This window comes from Lontra canadensis, unplaced genomic scaffold, assembly GCF_010015895.1.
Source record: "Lontra canadensis isolate GAN:19392208 unplaced genomic scaffold, GSC_riverotter_1.0 scaffold66, whole genome shotgun sequence".
NCBI lineage: Eukaryota > Metazoa > Chordata > Mammalia > Carnivora > Mustelidae > Lontra > Lontra canadensis.
Window position 1 is genome coordinate 5,201,593 of NW_022631060.1, and position 24,296 is coordinate 5,225,888.

Below are 24,296 nucleotides of genomic sequence, written 5' to 3' on the forward strand. Positions count from 1 at the left end.
CCACCCCGCTCGGCGGCCGGAGGATCCGGAGCAGAGGCGTCCCCAGCCTGCGGCGGCGGTGGGGACAATGTGGTTCTTTGCCCGGGACCCGGTCCGGGACTTCCCGTTCGAGCTCAGCCCGGACCCTCCCGAGGGCGGCCCGCCCGGGCCCTGGGTCCTGCACCGCGGCCGCAAGAAGGTGAGCGCCGCCCCGCTCCGCAGGCCGCGGCCGACCTCGGCCTCGCCTAGTCAGCGCCGCCGGCCCCGCCGCGTCGCGCCCCGCCTGACGTGGCAGCGGAGCCTCCGGGGCGACGGGCCGGGGGAGGGGGCCGGGCAGTGCCGACGTGGCGGGCGGAAGGACCGAGGGACGACAGACGGACGGAACCGGGGTCACGTGGGCCCGGCTCCGTGTCCGAGGGCTGACCTGGGGAGAGGCCGGCGGTGGCCCTTTCCTCCCCGCACTGAGCAGCTCTGCGACCGTCTCGGAGCTGGAGTGGTCGCTGGGGCCCGGCCCACATCCCTCAGGTCCCTCTGCCCTCCCCCCAGGCCACAGGCAGCCCTGTGTCCATCTTCGTGTACGATGTGAAGCCCGGTGCCGACGAGCAGACCCAGGTGGCCAAAGCTGCCTTCAAGCGCCTCAAAACTCTCCGGCACCCCAACATTCTGGCCTACATCGATGGGCTGGAGGTACCTGTCTCCCAGGCTGCCCCATCTCCGCCCCGCGCTTTCTCCCAGTCTCCCCGTCTTGTCTTCTGTCTTCCCGCCCCTCAGTTTCCACCCCTTCTGCCTGGGCACCCCCACATTTGATTCCCTTCCTCCACCTGTCTCCCTGGGCCTCTCATCTCCCCTTCCTCTCCCGCCATGTCCCCCTCTTCAGACAGACAAATGCCTCCATGTAGTGACAGAGGCAGTGACCCCACTGAAAATGTACCTCAAGGAGCGAGCTGAGGCCGGTGGCCTGAAGGAGCTGGAGCTCTCCTGGGGGCTACACCAGATTGTGGTGAGGTGGGGGGCAATGGTGATGAGAGCGGGGTGGGGGCCTTGGGTTGCGGGGGTGTGATGGCTCCTTCTGCCCCCAGAAAGCCCTCAGCTTCCTGGTCAATGACTGCAGCCTCATCCACAACAACGTCTGCATGGCCGCTGTGTTCGTGGACCGCGCCGGCGAGTGGAAGCTGGGGGGCCTGGACTACATGTACTCGTCCCAGGGCAATGGCGGGGGGCCCCCCCGGAAGGGGGTCCCCGAACTTGAGCAGTATGACCCCCCGGAGTTGGCTGATGGCAGTGGAAGAGCAGTCAGAGAGAAATGGTGGGTTACTGGGGGTGGCATGTCCCAGCCTGCCCTATTCTGGAAGCTCCTGCAGCCTCAGGACCCCTCAGCTAGCTGGCACACCCCCCTGTCCCCTGCTGCCCAGCTGGGGAGGGAACTGGGGTCCTCCGGGAGGTAGAGCAGTTTAAACACAGGCTTTGAGTGTGTTTTGGTGGTTCTGAGGTTGAAAGGTGTGTGACTTGCTTTCCTGAGCCTCACTTTCTTTATCTGTCCAATGGGACTAATGAACCCGCACCCTGCTTCTCAGGGTTCTCCCTTCCTGATGGGAGGGTCAGCTGAGGGACATAGTTCAGCGTCTGCCATGCAGTGAGGGTCTGGTGCCCAAGGCAGGTAGGAGGCCTGTGCTAGCAGGTGGCAGGGCCTCGAACAGCTCTGGTCACTGCCCTGCCTCAGGTCAGCTGACATGTGGCGCTTGGGCTGCCTCATCTGGGAAGTCTTCAATGGGTCGCTACCTCGGGCTGCTGCCCTGCGCAATCCTGGGAAGGTGAGTGTCTGACCCAGTCCCAGCTCCTCTCTGCTGGCCAGTCAGCCCTGCCCTGACGCTGACCCTTCTCCCATAGATCCCCAAATCGCTGGTGCCCCATTACTGCGAGCTAGTCGGCGCCAACCCCAAGGTGCGTCCCAATCCAGCCCGCTTCCTGCAGAACTGCCGGGCACCAGGGGGCTTCATGAACAACCGCTTTGTGGAGACCAACCTCTTCTTGGAAGAGATCCAGGTGAGCCCCCCCAGCCCCCCCGGTCCCGCCCGGGCTTTGTTCCTGTGTTCTTCACCCCAGCCCCCGCTCCCCACTTTCCACAAAGTGGCATTAGACCCTGAGAGACAAGGAGGGTCTATGGAGCCAGGCTCTCTGGGCCTGAATCCTGGCTCCAACTCTTGCTGTGTGACTTGTCTGACACATGTTACTAATGACAGTACCTACTTCAGGGGACTCTCACTGGCAGAGAGCGACAGAAAATTCATAAAAGGCAATGTGTACTCCCTGGGACAGGGGTAAATACCAGGAAGGAAAATAGTGGGTCAGGGTGCTCAGGGAAGGACTCTCTCAGGGCTGACATTTGAGCTGAGACCTGAAGACTGGGAGCCATGGGGATGGTGACTGGGGAGGAATGTTCCAGGCAGGGGGAACAGCAAATGGAAAGGTGTGAGGAAGGGATTCTTGGCTTAATCTCCTTGAACCTGAGTTTCCATATCTGTATAATGGGGACAGTAGTAGTCTCTGCTGGCCCACAGGTTGTTGTAAGGAATGAAGGAGGAAGGTTTGGCCCTGGATACCTGCTCTGACCCGGCCGTGTGGGGGGCACACAGGTGACTGAGAATCTGGAGTTGGGGAGGAGTGACAGACACTGGCACAGACCTTGATGGAACAGGGGCTGAGGATTCTTCCGAGCATGGGGAACCTGGGCTGAGCCTCGAGGCAGAAGCGCTGGAAACGCTGAGCCCTGTGCCTCCTGGGCCATTTGGGGGCAGCAGGAACTTTGTTATGCGAAGTTCTCTTCTCCTCACGGAGCCCCGGCTGCCCTGCTTAAAATGTGCTCCACAGGCGATGGCTGTTTCTGGCCAGTCCCAGGAGACTGTGGGAGGGCAGCGCCTAGAGGCCCCTCTTCCTGTCACTGGGCAGACCAGTGGAGAGAGCCCAGCTAGGCAGCCTGGAGTGTGGTTGAGCCTTCCTCTGGGCCGCGGCGCCCCATGAGCGCTGTGAGAGCACGAAGCCTGCCTCCCGCGCTCACTTGAGCTGCTCCAGCGCTAGCCAGGTCCTCCTCATCCCCAGCCAGAGGTCAGCTCTTCCCTACCAGGCAGCAGCCGGGAAATGAGGTTACAGTAGTGAGCACAGGAATTTTGGAAGCAGCCAGGACTAGGTCATACTCCCTGCACCATCACTTCTGGCTGGTGACCTTGAACCTCAGCCTCCTTGTCTGTACGTAAGGGGGTGAGCACCTCTTCCTTGGGGGCAGCACCACGGAGGGACCAGACCCCTGGGACACACTTTCCCCTGACTACTTTTTTTTTTTTTTTTTTTTTAAAGATTTTATTTATTTGTCAGAGAGAGAGGGAGAGAGAGCAAGCACAGGCAGACAGAATGGCAGGCAGAGGCAGAGGGAGAAGCAGGCTCCCTGCCGAGCAAGGAGCCCGATGCGGGACTCGATCCCAGGACGCTGGGATCATGACCTGAGCCGAAGGCAGCTGCTTAACCAACTGAGCCACCCAGGCGTCCCTCCCCTGACTACTTTTTAGCTGTGTGGCTTTGGGCCAATTCCTTGCCCTCTCTGGGCATCAGCTTTCTTGGTGGAGCAAATGTGGATTATGTTAGCACCTATCTCATAAAGTTGCGGGGGGATGATTTAAGCTGCATAAAGTTTTCAGTATATAACTCTGGCTGGCCTGTAGTCTGTCCTCAGGGAATGTGAATTCTGAGGATGACGGCCTTAGAGGGAGGTTGGTGGGGTCATTAAGCTGACAGCCTGGTCTGTCCGGCTTCAGTGGGAGGACCAGGTCTGGGGGTCAACTGTACCTGATCCATGCCTTCCCCACAGCTTGCCAGAAATGCCCGCCCAGCTGGGGCCTGGGCAATGGGCTAAGCCTCCTCCCCTGTCTGAGCCTTCGTGTCTTCCTCTGTGTGCCGGGGTTAATGGTCCTCACACCTTGGGTTATGGTGAGGAGGAGGGGCAAGGCTGACAAACGGCCTGCTGTCCCCACCGGTTGTCCCCAGGTCCGCGTGTGGTGGCAATGACGATGGTGTGTCAGGCCGTGAGCTGACAGGTTTCCCACGTGCGACAGCTCTGTGAGGTGGTGTAGTTGTTAGAGCGTCTCACAGATGGAGGGACTTACCCAAGGTCACGTGGCTGCTAAAAGGGGGAGCTGGGATTTGAAGGCAGCCCCGCTGGGCTCCCGCAGCCACACGCTTCAGTTGTCTTTCAGGCAGGGTCAGGGGACGACCCCCTGTCCTTGCCCGTAGCTGAGGAATGGCGTGACTAGGCTGATGTCCTACCTGTATCCTGTCCTTGTTCCCCCAGATCAAAGAGCCAGCTGAGAAGCAAAAGTTCTTCCAAGAGCTGAGCAAGAGCCTAGACTCCTTCCCCGAGGACTTCTGCCGGCACAAGGTGCTGCCCCAGCTGCTGACCGCCTTTGAGTTCGGCAGTGCAGGAGCTGTCGTCCTCACACCCCTCTTCAAGGTGGGTGGGGGCGGTGGGGCCCAGACCCTGGCTGTGGGGGGTGGTCTGAGTGGCAAAAGAGACGGCTCTGGGGGAGGGACAGACTGGTTAGGGCAGACCCACACTCACACTCATACACACACTCATACACAGACACGCACAGCCGCCCGCGTGGTTGAGGAGCTCGCCGCCAAGAGCCCATCGGTTCAGCTCTCCAGGGCCACCTGATTGGCCGTCCGGGAGGCTGCAGGGACTTCTCATCCTTGGTGGGAGGAAACCCTGTGCCTCTAAATTTTTCCCGCAGACCCCTTACTCAGAACCTATAGACCTTTTTCCGTTTCCCCAAGACAGCAGCCTTGGTCTGACTTGTGCATCCGGTTTCCAGGGCCCAGGAGATCGCCGGCTCACCACCCCACTTTGTATCCTCCCTCCTGACCTTTTGGCACCCTGTTCTTTGACAACTAGCGGCTGGATCCTCTCCACCTTCCCCAGACCCCAGCCTACCCTTACCTGGGCACCTGCTGTTCCCCACTCTGTCCACTTTTCCACGAAGGGGGAAGACAGCAAGCAAATCCCATATGGCTGGCAATCTCCAGAAGTGATAGAATTATAGTTAGAATTCTGTGTGCACGTGTGTCCATGTAGTGTACTGGGGCCTGATTGTACGGAGGGGCACAGACCTTTCATCGGCCTCCTGAGAGGCTGCCTTGACCCAAAAAGGTGTTACGGGCAGGGCTGCCTGAGAGGATGGGCAGAAGGGCTGCTGGAGAAGTGCCAGAACTCCCTCCACCATAACCCCCTCCCCATCCTAGGCAATAAGCAGGGAGCCCAAGGAAAATGAATGAGCCCAGTAAGGTCACCCCACTTCCACGGAGGCAGCTGAGCCCCGTCTCCTGCTCTTTCCCGAAGGTGGGCAAGTTTCTCAACGCTGAGGAGTACCAGCAGAAGATCATCCCTGTCGTGGTCAAGATGTTCTCGTCCACTGACCGGGCCATGCGCATCCGCCTCCTACAGCAGGTGGGGGCTGTGATTAGACCCTGTCCCCCTCTATCCCACCTGGACCCCACCTTGGCTGCTGGGGAGACCCCCTGCCTCACCTCCCGTCCCAGGCTGGTGACAGGAGGTGGCACCCTGGAAACTTTTCCCCAAACACGCACAGGTGAGGGACTGGTAAGCCTAGGCTCCTAGGATATCGAGACCATCATGGGGCTCATCAGCAGCTTTGAGAAGGCACAGCCTGCCCAGACCGCAGGCCTTCCCCCTGCAACCCAGTCTCTTGGCTTAGTCACCTGAGCCATTTAGAGTGGGGATAGTGTCTCTCCTGCCAACACCAGGGCAGTCGGGAGCATCAGACATGATCTCTGGGATCGAGGGGAGGGGCCTCTTATAAGCCAGGAAGTCTTACTAGAGGCTCCCAGGTGTCATCCCCTCTCCAACTGCCAAACCTGCCAGCCCTCCCTGAGCCACTTCCCGGGTGGGGGCGATCATTCCTTTTACAGAAGAGGCAGTGGAGGCTCTAAGAAGGGGACGTGGTGCAGGGCCACAGGCCGGACCCTCCCGCTCCCAGTCCTTGGTTCTTCCCAGCACCGTCCTCGCCTCTCATCACTGCATGTGGTCCTGAGGCCAGAGAAAGGCCAGCTGCGAGGTGGAGGGCTCAGGACGCTCACCTGGCTGGCCAGTGCCTGTGTAGGGGAAATAACCAAGCCACGAAATTGGCCGGTGGCCATGGTCAGGCAAAGAGGGGCTGACTCTGTTCTCACCGCCCCCTCCCCCAACACCGGGCCACAGATGGAACAGTTTATTCAGTACCTGGATGAGCCAACAGTCAACACACAGATCTTTCCCCACGTTGTACATGGCTTCCTGGACACCAACCCTGCCATCCGAGAGCAGACAGTCAAGGTAGGTGTGCCCTGGTTTTCCAGGGCTTGGAGGGGGCTCACACGAGGCCAGAGGCCTTGGTTTGGGCCTGTGCGTCTGAGGAGGTTAGGGGAGGGGCAGGCACCAGCCGGCATATAGGCCCAGGCCCCGGGTGCAGCTCAGTAGCCGGTGGGAGGGCAGCATGGCCATGGCCTATATCCTCCGTGCAGTGGACACTGGCTGAGGCTCTCTCAGTGCCCAGCCTTGTCGCCCGTGCTTGGACGCAGGGTCTGTCTCATGGAGCTGCTTTTTGAGGTGATAGAGAGTGGGCTTGCCAGACAGGAAACAGAATTAGAAAGAGATGTTAGGGGGTGGCTCAGTAGGTTGACTGACTCCTGGTCTCAGCTCAGGTCATGATCTCAGGGTCCTGGGATTGAGCCTTGAGCGGGTCTCCGCGCTCGGCATGGCATCTCCTTCTCCCTCTCCCTCTGTTCCTCCCCCTGCTCAAGTGCACGCACGACTGCTCTCTTTCTAAAATAAATAAAGTCTTGAAAAGAAAAGCTGTGTTAGAAAGTCACAGAGTGTGAAGAGAAGGGTTTGCAGTTTTGAGAACAGTCAGGGAAGCCTTTGCCAGGGAGGTGGCACTGAAGGAGAGGAGGCAAAGGGTCGGGCTGCGGGGAGATGGTGAGGAAATGTGCTCTGTGCAGAGGGACTGTGCCCAGAGATCTGGAGGCTAGCACGGGCCTGGAATGGAGGAGTAGCAGCAGGAGGGATAGCGTGGCTGGAGGGGCAGAGAGGTGGCGTCTGAGAGGTCATGGGGGCTCAGGTCTGAAAGGCAGTAGCGGGTGGACAGAAGGGCACACGTTCCAAAGGGGGCGGGCAGACGGTATGTGCCCGTGGGTGGCTGTGAAGCCAAGTATGGCTCCGAGGTTTCTGGCCTGGGCAGCTGGAAGGTTAAGTTGCCATTTACCGAGAAGACTGGGAGCAGCAGTTTTGCAGGAGGAGGTCCGTCTGCAATTGGCCACGTCTGTTAGGCAGGTGCGGGTGTCTGTTTGGCCGCTGGTTATACGTGTGTGTAGTTTTAGGAAGAAGCCTGGGCCGGAGGTGCGCACCCAGGCGTTGTCCACTACTCAGGGCTTTCAAAGCCACGGAGGAATAAGGTCACCTAGGGTGCGGTGTACAAGAGAAGGGGCCTGGGGAGCCGCTCTGGGGCTCTGAACAGTGAGATCTCGGCCACAGGAGACCGAGAAGGAGCGGCCAGTGAGGTCCGAGGAGAACCAGGAGAGGGCAGGGGCCTGGAGGACCAGAGATGGAAGTCTCCAGGAGGGAGAGCTTGGGGATGTCACAGCGCTGAGGGGTCGGGTTTGGTTTGGATGGAGAATTGGCCTTTGGACTTAGCAACACAGAGGTCCCTGGTGATCTCCCCTCCAGCCAGTTAGTAGAGTGTGGTGGGGGTGTTTCTGTGGACATCTGAGTCGAGTGCACGCAAGAGAGAGCAGAAGGAGAAAGATGGGAGACAGGAGCGTGAGCAAACCTCGGAGGTTATGGGGTGAAGGGGACAGAGAAGTGTCCCGTTGCTCAGCATTCCAGGTAGGGGCCAGGACCTGCTGGGGAGGCAGGTTTGGGAGGGCCTCGGCCGGGCCTGTCAGAGCCCAGTGTCCCTGTCGGCCTCCACACCCTCCCAGGAGGCCACTCCTCCCCGTGGCGCTTTGCTGGCTGTGGCCTCCAATTTCCACCCCGCCCCCACCCCCACAGTCCATGCTGCTCTTGGCCCCGAAGCTGAACGAGGCCAACCTCAATGTGGAGCTGATGAAGCACTTTGCGCGGCTGCAGGCCAAGGACGAGCAGGGCCCCATTCGCTGCAACACCACCGTCTGCCTGGGCAAGATCGGCTCCTACCTCAGTGCCAGTGTGAGTGCCCAGCCTGCCGCCTGGGGCTTCTGTCCCTGCCTTGGGGCCCAGCGTCCTCCGGGGCCAGGCCTTCTTGTGCAGTCATCCTCCCAGCCCCAGCGTCAGAGAGCCGATGGTGCTGGATCTGGGAGCCGAACTCTGGCTTGCTTGGCCCTGACGCCATGGGCAGCCCCGAGGCCAGGGTTTGCAAATGCAGACACATAGCAGGAATGAATGAGTGAATGAATGAATGAATGAATGAATGATGTCAGTGCACAGGTCGGGAGAGAGGTGCAGGCCCTAGCCCCAAGGCAGCTGCTGCTCCAGCCCCCGCTGTCCTGAGGCAGCAGGAACCCACTGATCTGGGAGGAGAAGCCAAGATTGAGTTTTCAGTAAAAAGTCTCCCCATTTGTCGGTGATTAGCTCACGTTTTTCTGACTTGGGGGTGGGAGCATCCGTAGATGGCTCTGCTCTGGGAAGCAGGTCTGGCAGTCCTGGGTCCCAGTACGGACCCTCCACTCAGGAGCTCTCTCCCCCGGCCCTCCCCAGACCAGGCACAGGGTCCTCACCTCTGCCTTCAGCCGGGCCACTAAGGACCCATTCGCACCTTCCCGGGTGGCGGGTGTCCTGGGCTTTGCGGCCACCCACAACCTCTACTCGATGAACGACTGTGCCCACAAGATCCTGCCTGTGCTCTGCGGCCTCACTGTGGATCCCGAGAAATCTGTGCGAGACCAGGTGAGGCACAGCTGGGCCTAGGTTCGAGCTGGGGCTCCAGGGGTTAGCGGGGCCCTGGCTGGCCCAGTGGGCTCGCAGGAGCCCTGGAGGCCCCAGCTCTGCCCTTCCTCCCGCACAGGCCTTCAAGGCCATTCGAAGCTTCCTGTCCAAACTGGAGTCTGTGTCCGAGGACCCTACCCAGCTGGCTGAAGTAGGTGAGTGGCCCACACTCACGTTCCCTTTCCCTCCCACCACATCTTTGACTGTCACCTTTCATGGCCCCCTTCCCCTCACTGGAGTATCTGGAAGCTAGAACCGCAGGGAGCAGACCTGACACCACGGCTCCCCGCCGCCCCCATCCCGCCGAGGGAGAGCACAGGGGGGCCTCTACAAGTTGCTCCGTGTTAGTTCCTGCCTTCCTGTCACCTTCCCCATAGAGAGCCTGGGGTGACTGTCCCTGTCTCTGCCTTCTGTCACTGCCCAGAGAAGGATGTCCACGCAGCATCCAGCCCCGGCATGGGAGGGGCGGCAGCCAGCTGGGCAGGCTGGGCTGTGACAGGGGTCTCCTCGCTCACCTCCAAGCTGATCCGTGCACACCCAGCAGCCGCCCCGGCTGAGGCCAACGTCCCCCAGAGACCCACGCCTGAGGGTGAGTGTCCCAGAGTGGCTGCGTCGGTGACTCAGAGGGCTCAGGGCTGCCGGCACCCAGGAGCTATTCTGTCTGGCTTCCCCTGGGCGGTGGGGATGCGGGGACAGGGCAGAGTCTAGTCCCCTCATGAGCTTTCCCTCCCTACACCTCCCCCCACCCCCCAGCAACCTCTCCCTGTTTTGAGACCTTCCTGGGTCCCAGTGTATGGGAGCTTAGTGAGCCTCTGCTCCTCAGGACTTCCTGCCCCGGCCCCTACCCTCGTCCCTGCCACACCTGCAACCCCAGGCCCCTGGGAGACGAAAGAGGAGGGCACAGACACGGCAGACGACAGCAGTGCTGCTGACAGATGGGACGATGAAGACTGGGGCAGCTTGGAGGTGAGTGGGGCACAGGGGTCTCCCTAGGCGACTCCAGCTCAAAGGTTGAAGCCTGCCTTCAAGGAGCTTGGGTGGCCTTGGCTGGAGTCCTGCCTGTCCTCATCTGCACGGCGTCCCTGGTGAGGCGGCGTCCTGGAGTAGCTCGTATGGGTAAGAGCTGGCAGCAGACACCCACTCAGCTCCAAGGGCTCCGGGGAGCAGGGCTGGGAATGGGAGTCCAGGTGGGCGGTTTGGGGGGCAGCCCCTTGGTCTTCCTCACTCTCTTCTGGTCCCCATCCTTTGCCCACTTGGCTCCACTGGTCAGCAAGGAGCGGCCATCCCAGGCCTATGGAGAGGGGGTTGCTGAGGATGGAGTGGGGCTACACTGAAGGGAATGGGGACAGGCCTCTGGGCCCGATTTCTCCACCGGCTGCCAGCAGTGTCTGGCCTGGGGCTGTGGGGAGGGGTGTGGACCAGCTAGATCTTACTCCCCAGCCTCAGAGTGATGGCACGTGCACTCTGGATGGGAAACAAGGCTTGAGGAGCAAATGAGATGGAATGCAAAAGAAGAAAGGGTAGAGCCCATGGCTAGGAAGGGGCTAGCAGGCTTCCTGGCCCTTCGGGTGCGGGCTGGCATGTCTATGGCCGTCCTCTCCTTCCCACACTGCAGCAGGAGGCCGAATCGGTGTTGGTCCAGCAGGAAGACTGGAGTACTGGGGGCCAGGCTAGCCGTGCTGGGCAGGTAAGCAGAGTGGGACACGGGTGTTTCTGTGGGGGTGGGGCCAGCTCCCCCCACCCCATCTGGCACGACCTCCCCACCTTCTGCAGACCAGCAGCCTGGATGTCAAATCCCCCGAGTCAGACTGGAGCAGCTGGGATGCGGAGGGCTCATGGGAGCAGGGCTGGCAGGACCCAAGTCCCCCAGAGCCACCCCCTGAGGGCACACGGCTGGCCAGTGAATATAACTGGGGTGGCCCGGAGCCCAGCGACAAAGGTGATCCCTTTGCTGCCCTGTCGGCTCGACGGGAGACTGGTGCGCAGGTACGCGGCACCCATCTGGGGGAGGGTACAGACTGGGGTAGACCTCAGCTGGCAGTCCATGCCCACTCCCGCCACACTTTCGTTTCAGCTGAGACCTGATTCGTGGGGCGATGACAACTGGGAGGGTCTGGAGACAGAGAGCCGTAAGTGCTTCCCCTGGGACAGCTGGTGGACTAGGGCTATTGACCTTGGGGCAGGTGCAGGCTGGGCAGCTGAGCCCCCCTGGGCTCCTGAAGCCCTCAGCCCACCTCCTCCTGCTCCCAGGGCAAGGGAAGGCCGAGCTGGCCCGGAAGAAGCGTGAGGAGCGCAGGCGGGAGATGGAGGCCAAACGCGCGGAGAAGAAGGCAGCCAAGGGCCCCATGAAGCTGGGCACCCGGAAGCTGGACTGAACTGCGGGTGCGGGCGCTTGTAGCTGCGGAGAGCGGGCCCCGCGGATGTATTTATTGTACAAACCATGCAGCCCGGCCAGTCTGGCCAGGCACATCTCACGTGTACATAATCAGAGCCACAATAAATTCTATTTCACACCCCGGTGTTGGGCTCAGTGTAGCCCCTCCCAGGAGGCTCGGGTCTGGCGCAGCCCTGTGGAGTCCACGCCCACCACAGACATGAACATCAATTTGCTTGGAAAACCAAGAGTAAAGAGGCACGATCTGATTTATCGGTTGCCAGGAAATGCCCTCTGGGAGGAAGGCCGCCAGTGCCAGAGACCCAGTCTCTTCCTGTGAACTGGGCGGCGCTGCTGGGCGCAGGGAGGGGTCTGAGGGCCCTGGAGAGTCCCTGGGTCCGAGCCCCGAGTTGGGGCAGGCAGCAGAGGCTGAGCTCGCCTAGAAGCTCAGGCGGAAACCTCTCGCTGATGGCCGAGGTCCGGGCTCCGCGTCAGCGGCGGCGCTGGGGCACGCAGGCCCCGTGTGGGCGGCTGCGCGCGAAGCCAGCTTTGCAGACGCAGCGGAAGGAGCCGCTCGTGTTCACGCAGCGCTCGCTCTTGCACAGCAGCCCGCGCTGGTTCAGCTCCCGGCACTCGTCGATGTCTGGGGGTGGGGGCGACAGGTGCGGGCTTCACCGGGGCGCCAGAGTACGCAGCCCCCTTAGCTTGCACACCTCCCTCTGGCCGCGCCCCACCCCGCCCCCGGCTCACCCACACAGCGCGCGCGAGAGGCGTCGAGCTGGAAGCCTCCAGGACACTCGCACACGGCGCCACCGGGCCGGGGCACGCAGCGGCCACTCACGCAGCGGCACTCGTCCGAATCCTCCTCTGAGCTGTCCTCTTCTGCGCAGGCCGGGAGAATGTCGACATTAACCTCCACCTCCACCACCTGCAGCCGGACTGGAACCCCCCGCCGACCACCACCACGCCTTGCCCTCCTGCTACACTCACCTCGAGGGGGCTTCCCCAGCAGCAGGGGACTCGCGTCCCAGAAAGAATTGCTCTCACTCTGCGACGTCGGGCACTGGGACCCTGGGAGGGACAGGGGCGGTCAGCGACGTGGATGCACCCAGCTCCCGCCCCAACCGCTCCGGGGGCGCGTGGCGGTTTGGCTCACCGGAGCTGCGCGGCGGGCAGGGGCGGCACTGGGCTCCCCAGCCGCGTCCCTGGCGACAGCAGCAGTCGTCGAAGGTGAGGGTTGGCCCAGCTAGGGGCCCCGCGCACATGCCGTCTTCTCCGCGCTGGGCCCAGCACACGTCCCGCCGCTCCGGGGCACGCTCTGTGGAGGGAGACCCGGCATCAGCTAGGCGCCCCAAGGCGGGGGTGGGGGGCAATCGGCCCCCCCGTTCCCACCCACCCTCGCGGGGGCCGCGACCCCGGGGCTCCACACAGCGGACCGGGCCCTCGGATTGGCCCAGGACAACTCTCGCCCTCACCGGCTGGGCTCTCCGGGAGCTGGCAATCGCGGCCGGAGGGCCCGGGCACCCAGGGCGGGCGGCACTCGCAGCGGTAGGAGCCCGGCAGGTTGACGCAGCGACCAGGGCGGCAGGCTGCCGGGTCCTGGCACTCGTCTACGTCTACGGGTAGCGAGGGCACGTGCGGGGGTGGCGGTCACGGCTCGGCCCGGTCCCCGCTCCCCTCCTGTTTCCCCAGCCAGCAGGCCCGGGCCTCACCCATCTCCTCTGGGCTCAGACACTGGCGTTGCGCTGGGCTGTACTCGGCCGGGGGCGTGCAGGCACAGCGGTAGCCGCCGCGCGTGTTCTCACACACTCCGTTCCGGCAGTTGGACTCGTCCAGGCACTCGTCCACGTCTGCGGGGAGGAAAAGCGCCAGTGGAGGGAACCGGCCCGAAGTAGGGTGGTTGTGTGTGTCTCCCGGCCGCGATCCCACGGCCGCGGGGATCGCCTGCACTCACCCACGCACTCCAGTAGGTTCCCGTCGTAGTAGAAGCCTTGCTTGCAATAGCACTCGTAGCCCGGCTGCGTATTCACGCACTTGCCCTCCTTGCAGATCTCCGCCCCAAACAATATGCACTCGTCGATGTCTGCGGAGGGACAAGCCGTGGGCGCCCCGTGGTCTTTACCTGCCGGGCGGCTCTGGCCGGCAGCCAGGGAAGTGGGGGCGGGGCTAACCGCGGGAGCGGAGCAAACTCAGCTGGAGAGGCTTTTCCGGGCCCGGACGTGTGCGTGCTAGGGGCGGGGCAGACGCTGAAGATGTGGGCGGGGCTTACCCCAGGGCCCTCTATCGACCTAGCGGGCACGGGCGGGATCGGGGCGGTCCGAACCTCGGTGGGCGGGGCGGGCCGTGCCCGGTGGGCGGAGCCGTTTCGGGGCTTACCACGGTGGGCTGGGATGCCGTAGTTGACAATGTTGTTGTCTTGGGTGTAGCCCTTCCCGTCTGGGCAGAGACTGTGGAACTCAGCTGCGGGGAGAGCGCGGCCGCGGGGAAGAAAGGAGGCACGACTGAGCGCGCGCGCACTAGCCGCTGGGCTCAGGTCGGAGCTCTCCGCCGCCATTTCCCACCGACCCAGGGAGGGGCCGTCTCCCCAGCACATTTCCAAAAATGAAGAAACTGAGACTCCTGACCTGAGCTGTAGACTGGGCAGGGATAGATCTCACAGTGGTCTCCCCAGCCAGCTCCCAGCGAACAGCAGCATTCCTGCTGGGTGACATTGGTGGCCAGTACACTGTCGCAGAACACCGTGTCATCGAAGTTAAGGTAGCACTCCTTCTTGTGGTGGGGCGGCTCCACCTCTGCGGGGAGAGGAGGGAAGCTCAGGGTCCTGCAAACAATCCTGCCAACCCACGCTCCCCACCAGTCTCGTTCCTCTGCTCCCTCACCTTCCCTGGTTCCCCTCAGCCGCCCTGTCAGAGCCAAGTTCCAACCTCAAAGTGGCACTCAGGGCCCTCCTGCAAGGTCCAGCCCCCCCCCCCGCCCCCACCCCCAGACTCTCGGGCAAAAGGGATTTCTCCTTGTTACCCTGATTCCAGAGGCTGGGACCGGCACCCGTCTCTGAACCCAGGCCACTCACCCTCGCAGCCGTGGTGGTCCTGGGTGGGCGTGAAGCCCTCATCACAGATGCAAGCGTAGGAGCCCTGCAGGTTCTCACAGGCCCCGTGGGGAAGGCACAGGCCAGGGTCCTGACTGCATTCATCTATGTCTGCGGCCAGCAAGGGAAGCAGGAAGACTTGCTCCAAGGAAACCAGCCCCTCCTTCCCTACGGGGTGTGCCTCCAGGGACTCGCGCAAGCTCAGAACCCAAACTTCCCCTTGGACCTCAACGTGCGCACAACACGATGTCCGCTCGGGTCTGTGCGTGTGACCAGAGGTGAGCACATTCACTGTCTTCTGCCGTCCGCATGGCAGGTTTTAAGCGCCATGGCCGTCACCAGCAACAAACGGAGCCGGGACTCTCAGCCGCGCCTCTGGGGACTTTTGCTTTGGCCTCCTGATACATTTCGGTTTCATCCTTTATTCGAAACACTGGCACCCCCAAATCTATGTTCAGGGCGCTCTCCCCTTAAACACAACGGACTCCTCCCAGATCCCTGTGCTTCGCACACCCTGTTCTTCGGGCCTGGAACACCATGCCTGCTTCTCTCTGCATGGGGACTATTTATGCCTTAGGAAGCCATCTTTAGGGGCGCCTGGGTGGCTCAGTCATTAAGCGCCTGCCTTCGGCTCAGGTCATGATCTCACGGTCCTGGGATTGAGCCCTGCATCGGGCTCTCTGCTCAGCAGGGAGCCTGCTTCCCACCCACCCCCAACCCCCGCCTGCCTGTGATCTCTCTCTCTGTCAAATAAATAAATAAAATCTTTAAAAAAAAAAAAAAAGAGGGGCGCCTGGGTGGCTCAGTGGGTTAAAGCCTCTGCCTTCGGCTCAGGTCATGATCCCAGAGTCCTGGGATCGAGCCCCGTGTCGGGGTCTCTGCTCGCCAGGGAGCTTGTTTCCTTCTCTCTCTGCCTGCCTGTTACTTGCGATCTCTGTCAAATAAATAAATAAAAATCTTTTAAAAATTAAAAAAAAAGATACCATCCTTTTGCTCCAAGTTCCAGTTCAATTGTCCCCTCTCTGTTGCCAATTAATCACTTACGCAGACCTCTTGTGGCACACTGAATGGCAGGAATCAACTCACACGTCAGCCTCCCCTAGCGGGGGCCCTGGCTTGTTGCTCTGTGCCTGGCACATAGTGCAGAAGCGGGCAGATAGCCAGTTCTCGGGAAATTGCTGGCCGCCGCACATACGGCGAGCGGGCACCCAGTAGGCACCCTGTAATTACTTTCATTACTGTTGCTACTGTAGGTGAAGGAGTTGAAGGGGGAGTGAACGTGTGGATGGACGGATGGATGGAAAGACAGATCGACAGGGAGTCTAGATTCCTGTCATTCCCTGCCAGCCCTCCTTGGTGACTCTCAGCCAATCTCCCCCATACCTTGGCACTTCCTGCCGCCTACCAGCCGATGCCCCTGGGGACAGAGACATCGGTAGGAGCCATTGGTGTTGATGCAGTCACCCCCAATGCAGGCTGCGGGGAAGTCACACTCATCGATGTCTGCAGAGATCAGAGCGGAGGGGAACCTCAGGGGCTCACCCAGCTCAGAGAGCCCAGCCCGAGGCTGCCAAGGCTTCCCCCAGAGCCCCCGGTCGGGCCCGCACCCCAGACCCGATGTTGGATCTGGAGGGGGCGCTGGACAGGGGAGTGCCTGCCTTGAAGCCCAGCCCGGGGCAGCCCTGGGGTAGGGAGGAACAGGCTAACTCCCAGCCTTCCGCCCCGCTTACCCTCGCATCGGCTCCGGTCTCTTGACAGATGGTAGCCGGAGAGGCACTGACACTGGAAGGAGCCTGGCGTGTTGGTGCAGATGCCGTTGTCACACACATCCCCCGCCTCACACTCATCCACATCTGTGGGGCACAAGGGGCGTCAGAGGACCAGCGTGGGATGGTCTCAGGCCTCTGCTACCCTTTTCCCACTCGCGCCTAAGACATGGAGTTCAGGCCAATATTGCTTAAGGGAAGCAGAGGCCCCTCAGCCCCTCCGTGCAGCACGCCCTGCCCTGGGAAGCGGGCCCGGTGCTTCCAGGGAGCCTGGGCCGCGGCCGGTTCCAAAGAGCTCAAGCCTCAACCTTCATCGTCCTCACCAAACAAGGGCACCCTCCCCATCCCCTCTTCCCATACTGCCCTGACCTCCCTCGCCCTAGCTGCTGTCGCCTTTCCCCCACCTACCATGGCGCCCTTTCTGCCCATGTAAATAAGCTCCTGTCTTTGTCCTTCTGGCAGAATAATGTCTTCTGCTTGCACAGTAAAGGAACTTGAACTTGGCCTTCCCTGAGAGCATGCTTCTTTGCAGTCCTTTCTGGCAGAAGCTGGTTCTTGGCCACAGGTCAGAGCCCTTGCAAGCCACTCTGCCTCTGAGGTGCACCGGCCCCCCTGCCAGCCTCCCCCTTCTCTCCTGCTGTCAGCACTCACCTCCCTAGTCTCCCCTCCTCTATCTTGCTCCCCACCCTAGGACTTTTCAGCATCCAAATGGTTAGCCAGGCCCAGCCTCTGACCTTACACCCTGGATCAGTTTCTGTGACCTTCACTTTGGTGGCAGCCACTCACTGTCAGAACGATGGCCTGGGAGCTGCCCCACCGTGGGCATCTCAGATGCTGCTGCCTTCCCACTGCCTTTGCTGCTCTTGAGGCCTCCCAGCCCACCCTCTCTCCTCTCCCGGGGGCCCATGTCCCCTCTCCTTCCTCCGCGCGGGTCTGGGAGGCCATGCCTACCCCTGGGCCTCCAGATCTTGGGTGCTGGCACCCACTAGGCTGAGCACCCTGGGTCACAGCCACTCCCTCTGGCTTCGGGCCCTGCCTGATCCTCAGCTGGCGCCACCCTATCCCTCCTCCTCAGGCTGGACTTCTGGAAAGTCCCTAGGCAGCTCTCACGCCCTTGGGCAGTCCCAACCCTCTACCGGTCATTACAAGTCCCCCACTGGACTCAGGCCCTTTATTGCTCATTGAGAAAATTAAGGGTAATCTTTACCTTCCCAAAAATCATTACATCCATTAGGGCAAGAGATGTCCCTTCTGTCTGTGGCTCCTCCCCCCGCTGCCCTTTCCCCGAGCCCCCTTTCCTGGCATCTCCTCAGCCTACATCCCTAAACCCCATGCTGGCAGAGCCCCAGGTCTCACCCTTCCCCACTTGCTGCCTGCCTCTCCTGGCCCCCTCACACCACAGAAGCCACCCTACCAAGGTCACCAGGGACTTTCTTATCTCACCACTCAGTTCTTACTTTTCAAGAACCTTTCAGTTACATTTGACTCATCGTCTTCTGCCCTGAAAGCCTCTCCCTGGTTTCTCAGCTGGGACTCCCTGAGCCTCCTTCCATCCCTCCTCCCCCATCTCCCACTCCTGTTCCCCTACCTTCCACTGATGTGGCTTTGCCCACAAGGCTCTGCTGAGGCTCCCCTCACTGGACCCACCCTCCTTGGCTGGGCAGGCACACCCCAAGGTTCCACGGCCCCGGCAGTCCACAGTTCCCCTGGGTGTGTGTGTGTGTGTGTGTGTGTGTGTGTGTGTCTGGCCCAAAGCTTCCAATCTGCACGGCCCACCCTCTGCCAGCATCTCCAGCCTAGAGTTCCCACAGGGACACCCACTCAACTGGTCCAGCATGAAACTTGGTGTCTTCCTTCTCCAATCTGCACCACCCTGGAGACCCTGTCCCAGTGAACAGCACAACCACAGTTACCCAGGCCAGAAAGCTGGAGGGTCCCTCGCTCCCCCCCTCTCACCCGGACATCCACTTAATAAGCTCAGGGAACGTGCTTTAACATTTCCCTACTACCACACCATCCCCAGACCATCCTGGGGCTGCTACTCCCATCACTGCCACCATCATCTGTGCCCTGGGTCTCCAGGGGACCTCCGGCTACTCGCCACACTCAGCAGCAGGAAACTTTCCAAAGCAAATTGTGACTCTCGTCACCCTTCCCCTTAAAAGCCAGACCTCCTGGGCAGGGCAGGGGGTGGGTGGGTGAGTGGGGCCCTGCCCCTCGCCAGCCAGCCTCCGCCCCCACCCTCTGCTTACACCTTACAGTTTGTGGCACATTCCGAGCTGGTTTGCACTTCTGAGTCTGCTGATGCTGCCTTTCTTTGCTTGGCTAATTCCTACTGGCCCTTTAAGACGATTCAGGCCTGGCACCCACCTTCCAGCCAGGCCTACAGCCCTGAGCTCTCCCCTCCCTAAGTTTCTCTGAATCTCTGAATCCCAGCCCGCCTCTCGGTGCATGAGAAACAGTGCAGTGGGACTACCAGCGCCCCTCCCCCTTCTTTTATGCCCCCCCCCACTTTAAATTTAAGTAACGTGCTTTGCAGAAGCAAAGAAACCAGAAACCTTGGGTCCCTAAGACCCTTCCTACATAGAAATTCTGGTGGCCTTTCATCGGCCAGGTTCCTTAAGAAACGAGTGAATGGGTCCGTGACCTGGGGGGTGGATCAGCTACCTCCTGCCCCCTGTGGGACGGACGGCGTGGCCGGGTCCCCAGCTTCCACGCGTGAGTGGGTGCAGGGGCGTTGGAGGGGGGAGGGCTGGGGCTCACCCTGGCAGCTGCGGCCATCGGGTGCAGGCGCGTAGCCCTGGGCGCACGTGCAGCGGAAGGAGCCTGGGAGGTTCTCGCACCAGCCGGGCGAGCAGGGGCTGCCCTCGGCACACTCGTTCACGTCTGCGGCGGCGAAGGCTCGCCTCGGTAGCCGCCCCACTGCAGCTGGCGCGGTACCGGGGTCGGGGTCTCCTCCGCCCAGGACGGGGGAGGCCCCACCGGCCAGGCGCCTCTCACCGCCATCAGCCCCGCCCCTGCCCTCACCGGATCCCGAAACTGCGGGGTCGCGGGACGGCTCCCGCATGAGCCCCCGCCCATTTGCGGTCCAACCTTCCCTTCCCGCCCGGCATACGAGACTCAGCCACCGCCCCCCCCACCCCCCGCTCTCACCGCGGCAGGCCCCGCCCCCCTGGCTGCGGTAGCCGGGCTGACAGGCAATGCACTTGAAGCTCCCGGGTTTGTTCTCGCATTTGCTGTCCGGGCAGGAGCTAGGGTCTCGGCACTCGTCGATGTCTGCGTGGGGTGGGGGTGGGGGGCGGAGAAGGAGGGAGATCCGTTCGAGGACAACGTGGCGGGCCAGGCGTTCAGTGTCCTCAGCAGGGCCTCCTTCGGTTACAGGTCAGCAAGGCGAACCGGCCCTCGGGGCTCCCGCAGCCCAACCTCGGGGAGGCCCAGGGTCCGGGGCCCGTGCCCCCAGCCCAGGTCGAGAACAGCTGAGGACCCCCTGTGGGCCTGGATGGGGCCTCCCCCACCTTCGCACACAGGCGGTCGTGAGGCCTTGAGCCGGTAGCCGGGGTAGCAGTTGCACTTGTAGTGGCCCGGGAAGTTGAGGCAGAAGCCGCCGTCGCCGCACAGGTGGGGCTTGGCACACTCGTTCAGGTCTGAGCGGGAGGCGGGGAGCGCGAGGAGCGCCCCGGGGGCGGCGGAGGCGGTTAGTCTGCTCGCGGGAGGGGAGACCCCCATCCCCCCATCCCCCCATCCCCCCATCCCCCCATCCCCCCTTCCCGCGCCGCCCGCGCCGCGCTCACCCACGCACGAGCGCCCCCCGGCGCCGACGTGCAGGCGGTAGCCGCGGTTGCAGTGGCAGTTGTAGGAGCCGCCGGTGTTCATGCAGACGCCCCTCCCCGCGCCGCACGGCTCCGCCTCGCACTCGTTCACGTCTGAGAAGGGCGCGCGGGCGGGGAGACGTCACAGGGGCGTTGGGACCCACGGCCGCCCCCGGGCCACCCATCCTCCCGCGCTCACCCACGCAGTAGCGGTGCTGCGGGTGCGACCGGTAGCCCGGGTTGCAATGGCAGGAGTAGTCCGAGGGGCCCGGGACGCACTCCCCGTGGCCACAGATGTTCTGGTTCAGGCGACACTCGTCTGTCTCTGGGGGCGGGGGGGGGGGGGGGGGGGGGGGGGGGGGCGGGGGGGGAAAACCCTTCCGCCCCCCCCCCCCCCCCCCGCCCCTCCATTATCCCAATACCCCTAGCAATGGGCCCTGAGACACCGCCCTCCAGTCACCTCAATATTTAAAACCCTGCATTGGTAGTCACTCCCTTATCTTCTAGCCCAGTGACCCCAACACCCTTACCTCAGGGACCTGGGCCCCCCATTCCACAATGGTTAATTTCCTCCCCCTCCCAAGGCAAGCAGGAACTCATTTCCTGGGAATCTGCTTGCCCCCTGGTTGTGCCTAAGTGGTCAGATCAAGAACCCCCTTCACCACTGTCTTTGTCACCAGCCTTGAACTCCCTGCCTCCCACCACTCCCTCCTTTAGGTCCCCAACACCCCCACCCCCACCCCAGCAGCAGCCTGGGACCTGATCTGGAGCTCCACCCCACCCTAAACAGGCAGGCTGTTCTTTTCTCCTAGAGTATCTCTCCCTGGAACTCTTTAACACACCCCCTCCCAGAAGGCTCCCCGGGTGCCTCTTCCCCCACCTTCCCACAGCTCTCAGGGCTGTCCTCACATTGTCCCAGCCTGGACAAGTCTCCAGGACCGCCACCTTCCCCCTGGGTCCTCAACCCCAGAGCACATCCAGCCTCCTAGATTTCAATCGGGCTGATGGCTCCCTTGCAGCTTAGGGAGTCCACACAGACTCAGACTAGGACCTGGCTCCAGGGTGTGATGAGGGGTGGGGGGCAGCCGCTGAACCATGAAGCTAAGCGCACACACTTTCACGGTATGAAAAGGTAAAATGATACTTAGTATGTAAAACCCTCCAGTCAGTGCCTGGCACAGGGCAACTGCTCAGCCATAGCTAGCAATTATCATGATGCCCCAAACCCCACAGACACTTCCCACAGCCTTTGGGATCAAACCCAAGCCTCTTAACAAGGCTCTGTGCATTGGCCCTGCCTGGGTTCAACAACACTTGGTCCGTGTGTGGTTTTCCCTCCTCCACCAGTGTTTTGTGCCCTTTGCCTGGGCTTCATTTGGAATGTCCCTTTTCCCAACCTGCACACCCCTTCCTTCCCCACTTCTTGTTCATTTCTAACACTCTCTAAAGCCCGGCCCAGGAAGCCACCTTTCGTTGCCAGGCTACGTATTATCACAACCCCCAGACTTCTTTCCTTCTCTGATTAATTTTTGTATGACATTTACGAGACACACTCGATTTTTAGTCACTAATCTGTTGCCTGTTTACTCTGCAAGAACGGAGAATTTCTGGCTTTAGTTTGCTACTGTATCCCCAGCAACCTAAACTGTGTCTGGCACATAGTAGGTGCTCAATAAATATTTGTTGACTCAATGAATGAATGAATAAAGTATCTTAAGACTGGATAGAGCTCCACAATACTCAGAATGGGGTCTCTGCTGCACACGATGGCTTCCCCAGGGCCCAGTCCAGGGCCCGGCACCCAGTAAGCCCAGGGTAAGTGTTAGTGCTCAGGAAGGATTGGGTGGGGGTGGGTAAGGGAGGAATAAAATGAAGCCAGGCACATGGCTTCTCTCAGTTGTGGCCTCAGTGGGCAGGTCTTACCTGTGACCTGAGTAGGAGCGATCTCCACCGCACTGCGGGATGGCGGCAGGTCTGGCAGGAACCAGCGCACAGTGGGTGGCGAGGGCCGGGAGATCAACTCTGTAGACAGCAGTGTACACCCATGAGGGGCTGTGGGGGATGGGAAAGACACCCCTCTCCGGGCGCACCCGGCTTCACAATCCCCTGATGGCCAGGCTGTCCACCACCCCTGGGGACAGCCCTTGAGGACTGGTCCCTGCAGTGAGCAGCTCACCCGGGTAGGGCCTGGCGGGAGACGTGGTGGCAGTCGGGTGGCTCTGGGCTGCTGACTGCTCCTCGACCGGTGGCTGTGAGTAACAGCAGCATGAGCCCACTGTCGCCTTTGCTTCCCTGCCCCTCCCACCCAGGCTTTCATACTCACTGAGTCTGTGCTCACCCCTAAAAGGGAAGAAGATGGGGCATTAGTGCAGGGCTGGGGGAAGAGGGGAAAGGAGTTAAGACTGGGATGGGCAGTTGGTGTTTGTGGTAAGGGTCTGAGAGTTCGACGATCGTGTCTCTGGGTCAAGTGTCAAGAGTTAGATCCTGGGGTCAGGGAGTGTGTGCATCACGGGTCAGAGGAACAGGTATAGGGTGCAAAGGTTGGTCAAGGGCCTTGGGTTATAGCTAGGGTCCAAGTCCTTGGGTCGGGAGTCAGAAGGCCAGATCTAAGGACACCATTTGGGCTGGTTCAATGCCCTGGTCTGGAAATCAAAGGGGTTCCAGGTCAGATCTGGAGAGCGATGGTCAGATTCTGCTGATCAGGGGATAGATCCTGGGGTTACAACCTTGGGTAGGGATGAGAGGGCCAATTCTGGGAGTCTGTGGTTAGGTCAAGGATTAGGAGTTGGGGATTAGACTCTGGGCATCAGGAGTCGAGGGGTCAGGTCTAGGTGTTCCACATCTGTCAGGGAATGGAAAGGCTCCGGCCAGACCTCGTTCTTCCTCCGTGTCCTCAGGTGGTGGCGCCCGGCTGGGGCTCTCTGGGAGCTGCTGGGGCTTGGGTGGCCCGTCGGGGTGCAGGAAAAGGGAAAAGTCACTTTCGCCCTGAATGGTGAGGGTCTGGTGGGAAGTGAGGATGTGGTACCCCTTCCCGGCTGGACAGATCTCCTTGAAGGCAGCTGCGGCCAGAGCAAGGGGCAGAGAAGTGAGTGTTTCCCGGACGGGCGCGTGGACGGCCCCTCAGCCCCATGCGCCGCAGCTCACCGGTGCCGTCGGCGGGGCAGCGCTGGCACCTTGCGCCCCAGGCCTTGCCCACGCTGCAGCAGCAGAGCTGGCGGGTGAGGCGCGTGGCCAGTGGGTGCTGGCACTGGTGCTCAGGGCTCACCAGGCGGAAACACAGGCTCTTCTCCTCCGGCTTGTCCGCTGCAGGGGGCCACGGGCGGGCATGGGCATCTGCACTTGAACGCAGCCCGTGTCCCTCCTCCCAGCTGCTTCAGACCTGGCCTCTTGGGCTCAGACAACCCTTGATCCTCATGTGGCCTCTGACCTCAGGCGACCCTGAGTTCATGTGATCCGTGAACCTGTGTTTCTCTGACCTCACATGACCCCTGAAATCTCTGTGACTACTGGCCCCACTGACCCCTGACTTGGCTGCTCTAGACTTCATCCCTCCTACCCATCAAGCCCATGATCTCATACGACCCTCATTCTATATAGTCCTTGACCCCGTGTAACCTCCAACCAGATCTCCTGTGACTCCTGACCCCACTGATCCCTGATCCTATCAGCTCTGGGCCTTATTCCTCCTGCAATCAACCCTTGACCCCACTCTGACCTCTGATCCTTGCTGCCTGGAGCCTTGCCTCTCCTGTCTGTGCCTTGTGACCTCCCCTGGACCTGAGCCCCCCTCGTTCTCACCTATGCACTGTGTTCGGGAGGGGCCCAAGCTATGGCCAGGTGGGCAGACGCAGCGATAGGAGCCCGGGTTGTTGAGGCAGTCACCATGGCGACACATGCCTGGCATCGCGCACTCATTGATGTCTGCGGTAAGCGGAAGTGTGACCCTCTAGTGTGCGGTCCCAGGGAGACAGCCAGCTTCTCCAAGAACCTCAGGGTCCTGCCCCACCCACCTTGGGGCCTCCCCCAGTGACAAGGGGCTTCAGACTCTCCTGGTGGGCCATACCCTGGCAGTGGGTGCTGTTGAGTCTCTTGTAGCCCTGGGGGCAGTCAGCGCCCACCTCCCCACGTAGAGGTCCTGGTTTTTGCACCCCTGTGTCTGCAGAGAGAGGAGAGCGTGGCAGGGGAGGACACTGGGGGGTCCGGTGGGGAGGGAAAGGAGGGCACTGCGGGGGAGCACAGCGGGAGGCTGAGGGGAATTTGGTGGGCAGTAAGAGGC

The 24,296-nt window shown here is 61.5% G+C and overlaps 2 protein-coding genes across 6 annotated transcripts in view; one reads left to right on the top strand and one right to left on the bottom strand.

The window, feature by feature from the left end:
- On the top strand, nt 1-11,496 carry SCYL1 (SCY1 like pseudokinase 1). 2 transcript variants are annotated; one of them, XM_032879458.1, is made up of 18 exons: nt 1-178; nt 526-666; nt 857-979; nt 1,059-1,285; nt 1,700-1,790; nt 1,867-2,022; nt 4,319-4,477; nt 5,366-5,473; nt 6,245-6,358; nt 8,072-8,227; nt 8,756-8,944; nt 9,063-9,138; nt 9,408-9,572; nt 9,807-9,949; nt 10,599-10,670; nt 10,757-10,969; nt 11,058-11,112; nt 11,234-11,496. In XM_032879458.1, the coding sequence occupies exons 1-18, from the start codon at nt 68-70 to the stop codon at nt 11,356-11,358; spliced, it is 2,424 nt and encodes an 807-aa protein (XP_032735349.1). In that variant the 5' UTR covers nt 1-67; the 3' UTR covers nt 11,359-11,496. The 2 variants fall into 2 exon arrangements, with proteins under 2 accessions (XP_032735349.1, XP_032735350.1); XM_032879459.1 differs by lacking the exons at nt 1-178; nt 526-666 and having other exon boundaries at nt 887-979; nt 1,091-1,285.
- Nucleotides 11,379-24,296, bottom strand: part of LTBP3 (latent transforming growth factor beta binding protein 3) — a 17,517-nt gene continuing 4,599 nt past the window's right edge. Inside the window, exons 5-28 of one of the 4 annotated variants that reach the window (XM_032879454.1) lie at nt 24,084-24,176; nt 23,819-23,941; nt 23,165-23,323; nt 22,894-23,079; nt 22,344-22,360; nt 22,197-22,269; nt 21,944-22,042; nt 20,220-20,345; nt 20,003-20,134; nt 19,727-19,855; nt 19,365-19,487; nt 18,975-19,097; nt 16,176-16,298; nt 15,829-15,948; nt 14,428-14,556; nt 13,982-14,149; nt 13,734-13,817; nt 13,312-13,440; nt 13,070-13,207; nt 12,833-12,973; nt 12,514-12,675; nt 12,348-12,428; nt 12,108-12,239; nt 11,379-12,000 (exon numbers count right to left, since the gene is read on the bottom strand). In XM_032879454.1, coding sequence (XP_032735345.1) covers nt 11,849-12,000; nt 12,108-12,239; nt 12,348-12,428; nt 12,514-12,675; nt 12,833-12,973; nt 13,070-13,207; nt 13,312-13,440; nt 13,734-13,817; nt 13,982-14,149; nt 14,428-14,556; nt 15,829-15,948; nt 16,176-16,298; nt 18,975-19,097; nt 19,365-19,487; nt 19,727-19,855; nt 20,003-20,134; nt 20,220-20,345; nt 21,944-22,042; nt 22,197-22,269; nt 22,344-22,360; nt 22,894-23,079; nt 23,165-23,323; nt 23,819-23,941; nt 24,084-24,176 — 2,942 coding nt within the window. In that variant the 3' untranslated portion in view covers nt 11,379-11,848. Of the gene's footprint in view, nt 12,001-12,107; nt 12,240-12,347; nt 12,429-12,513; nt 12,676-12,832; nt 12,974-13,069; nt 13,208-13,311; nt 13,441-13,733; nt 13,818-13,981; nt 14,150-14,427; nt 14,557-15,828; nt 15,949-16,175; nt 16,299-18,974; nt 19,098-19,364; nt 19,488-19,726; nt 19,856-20,002; nt 20,135-20,219; nt 20,346-21,943; nt 22,043-22,196; nt 22,271-22,343; nt 22,361-22,892; nt 23,080-23,164; nt 23,324-23,818; nt 23,942-24,083; nt 24,177-24,296 lie in introns of all 4 variants that reach the window. The other 3 variants (XM_032879456.1, XM_032879457.1, XM_032879455.1) reach the window with 3 other exon arrangements.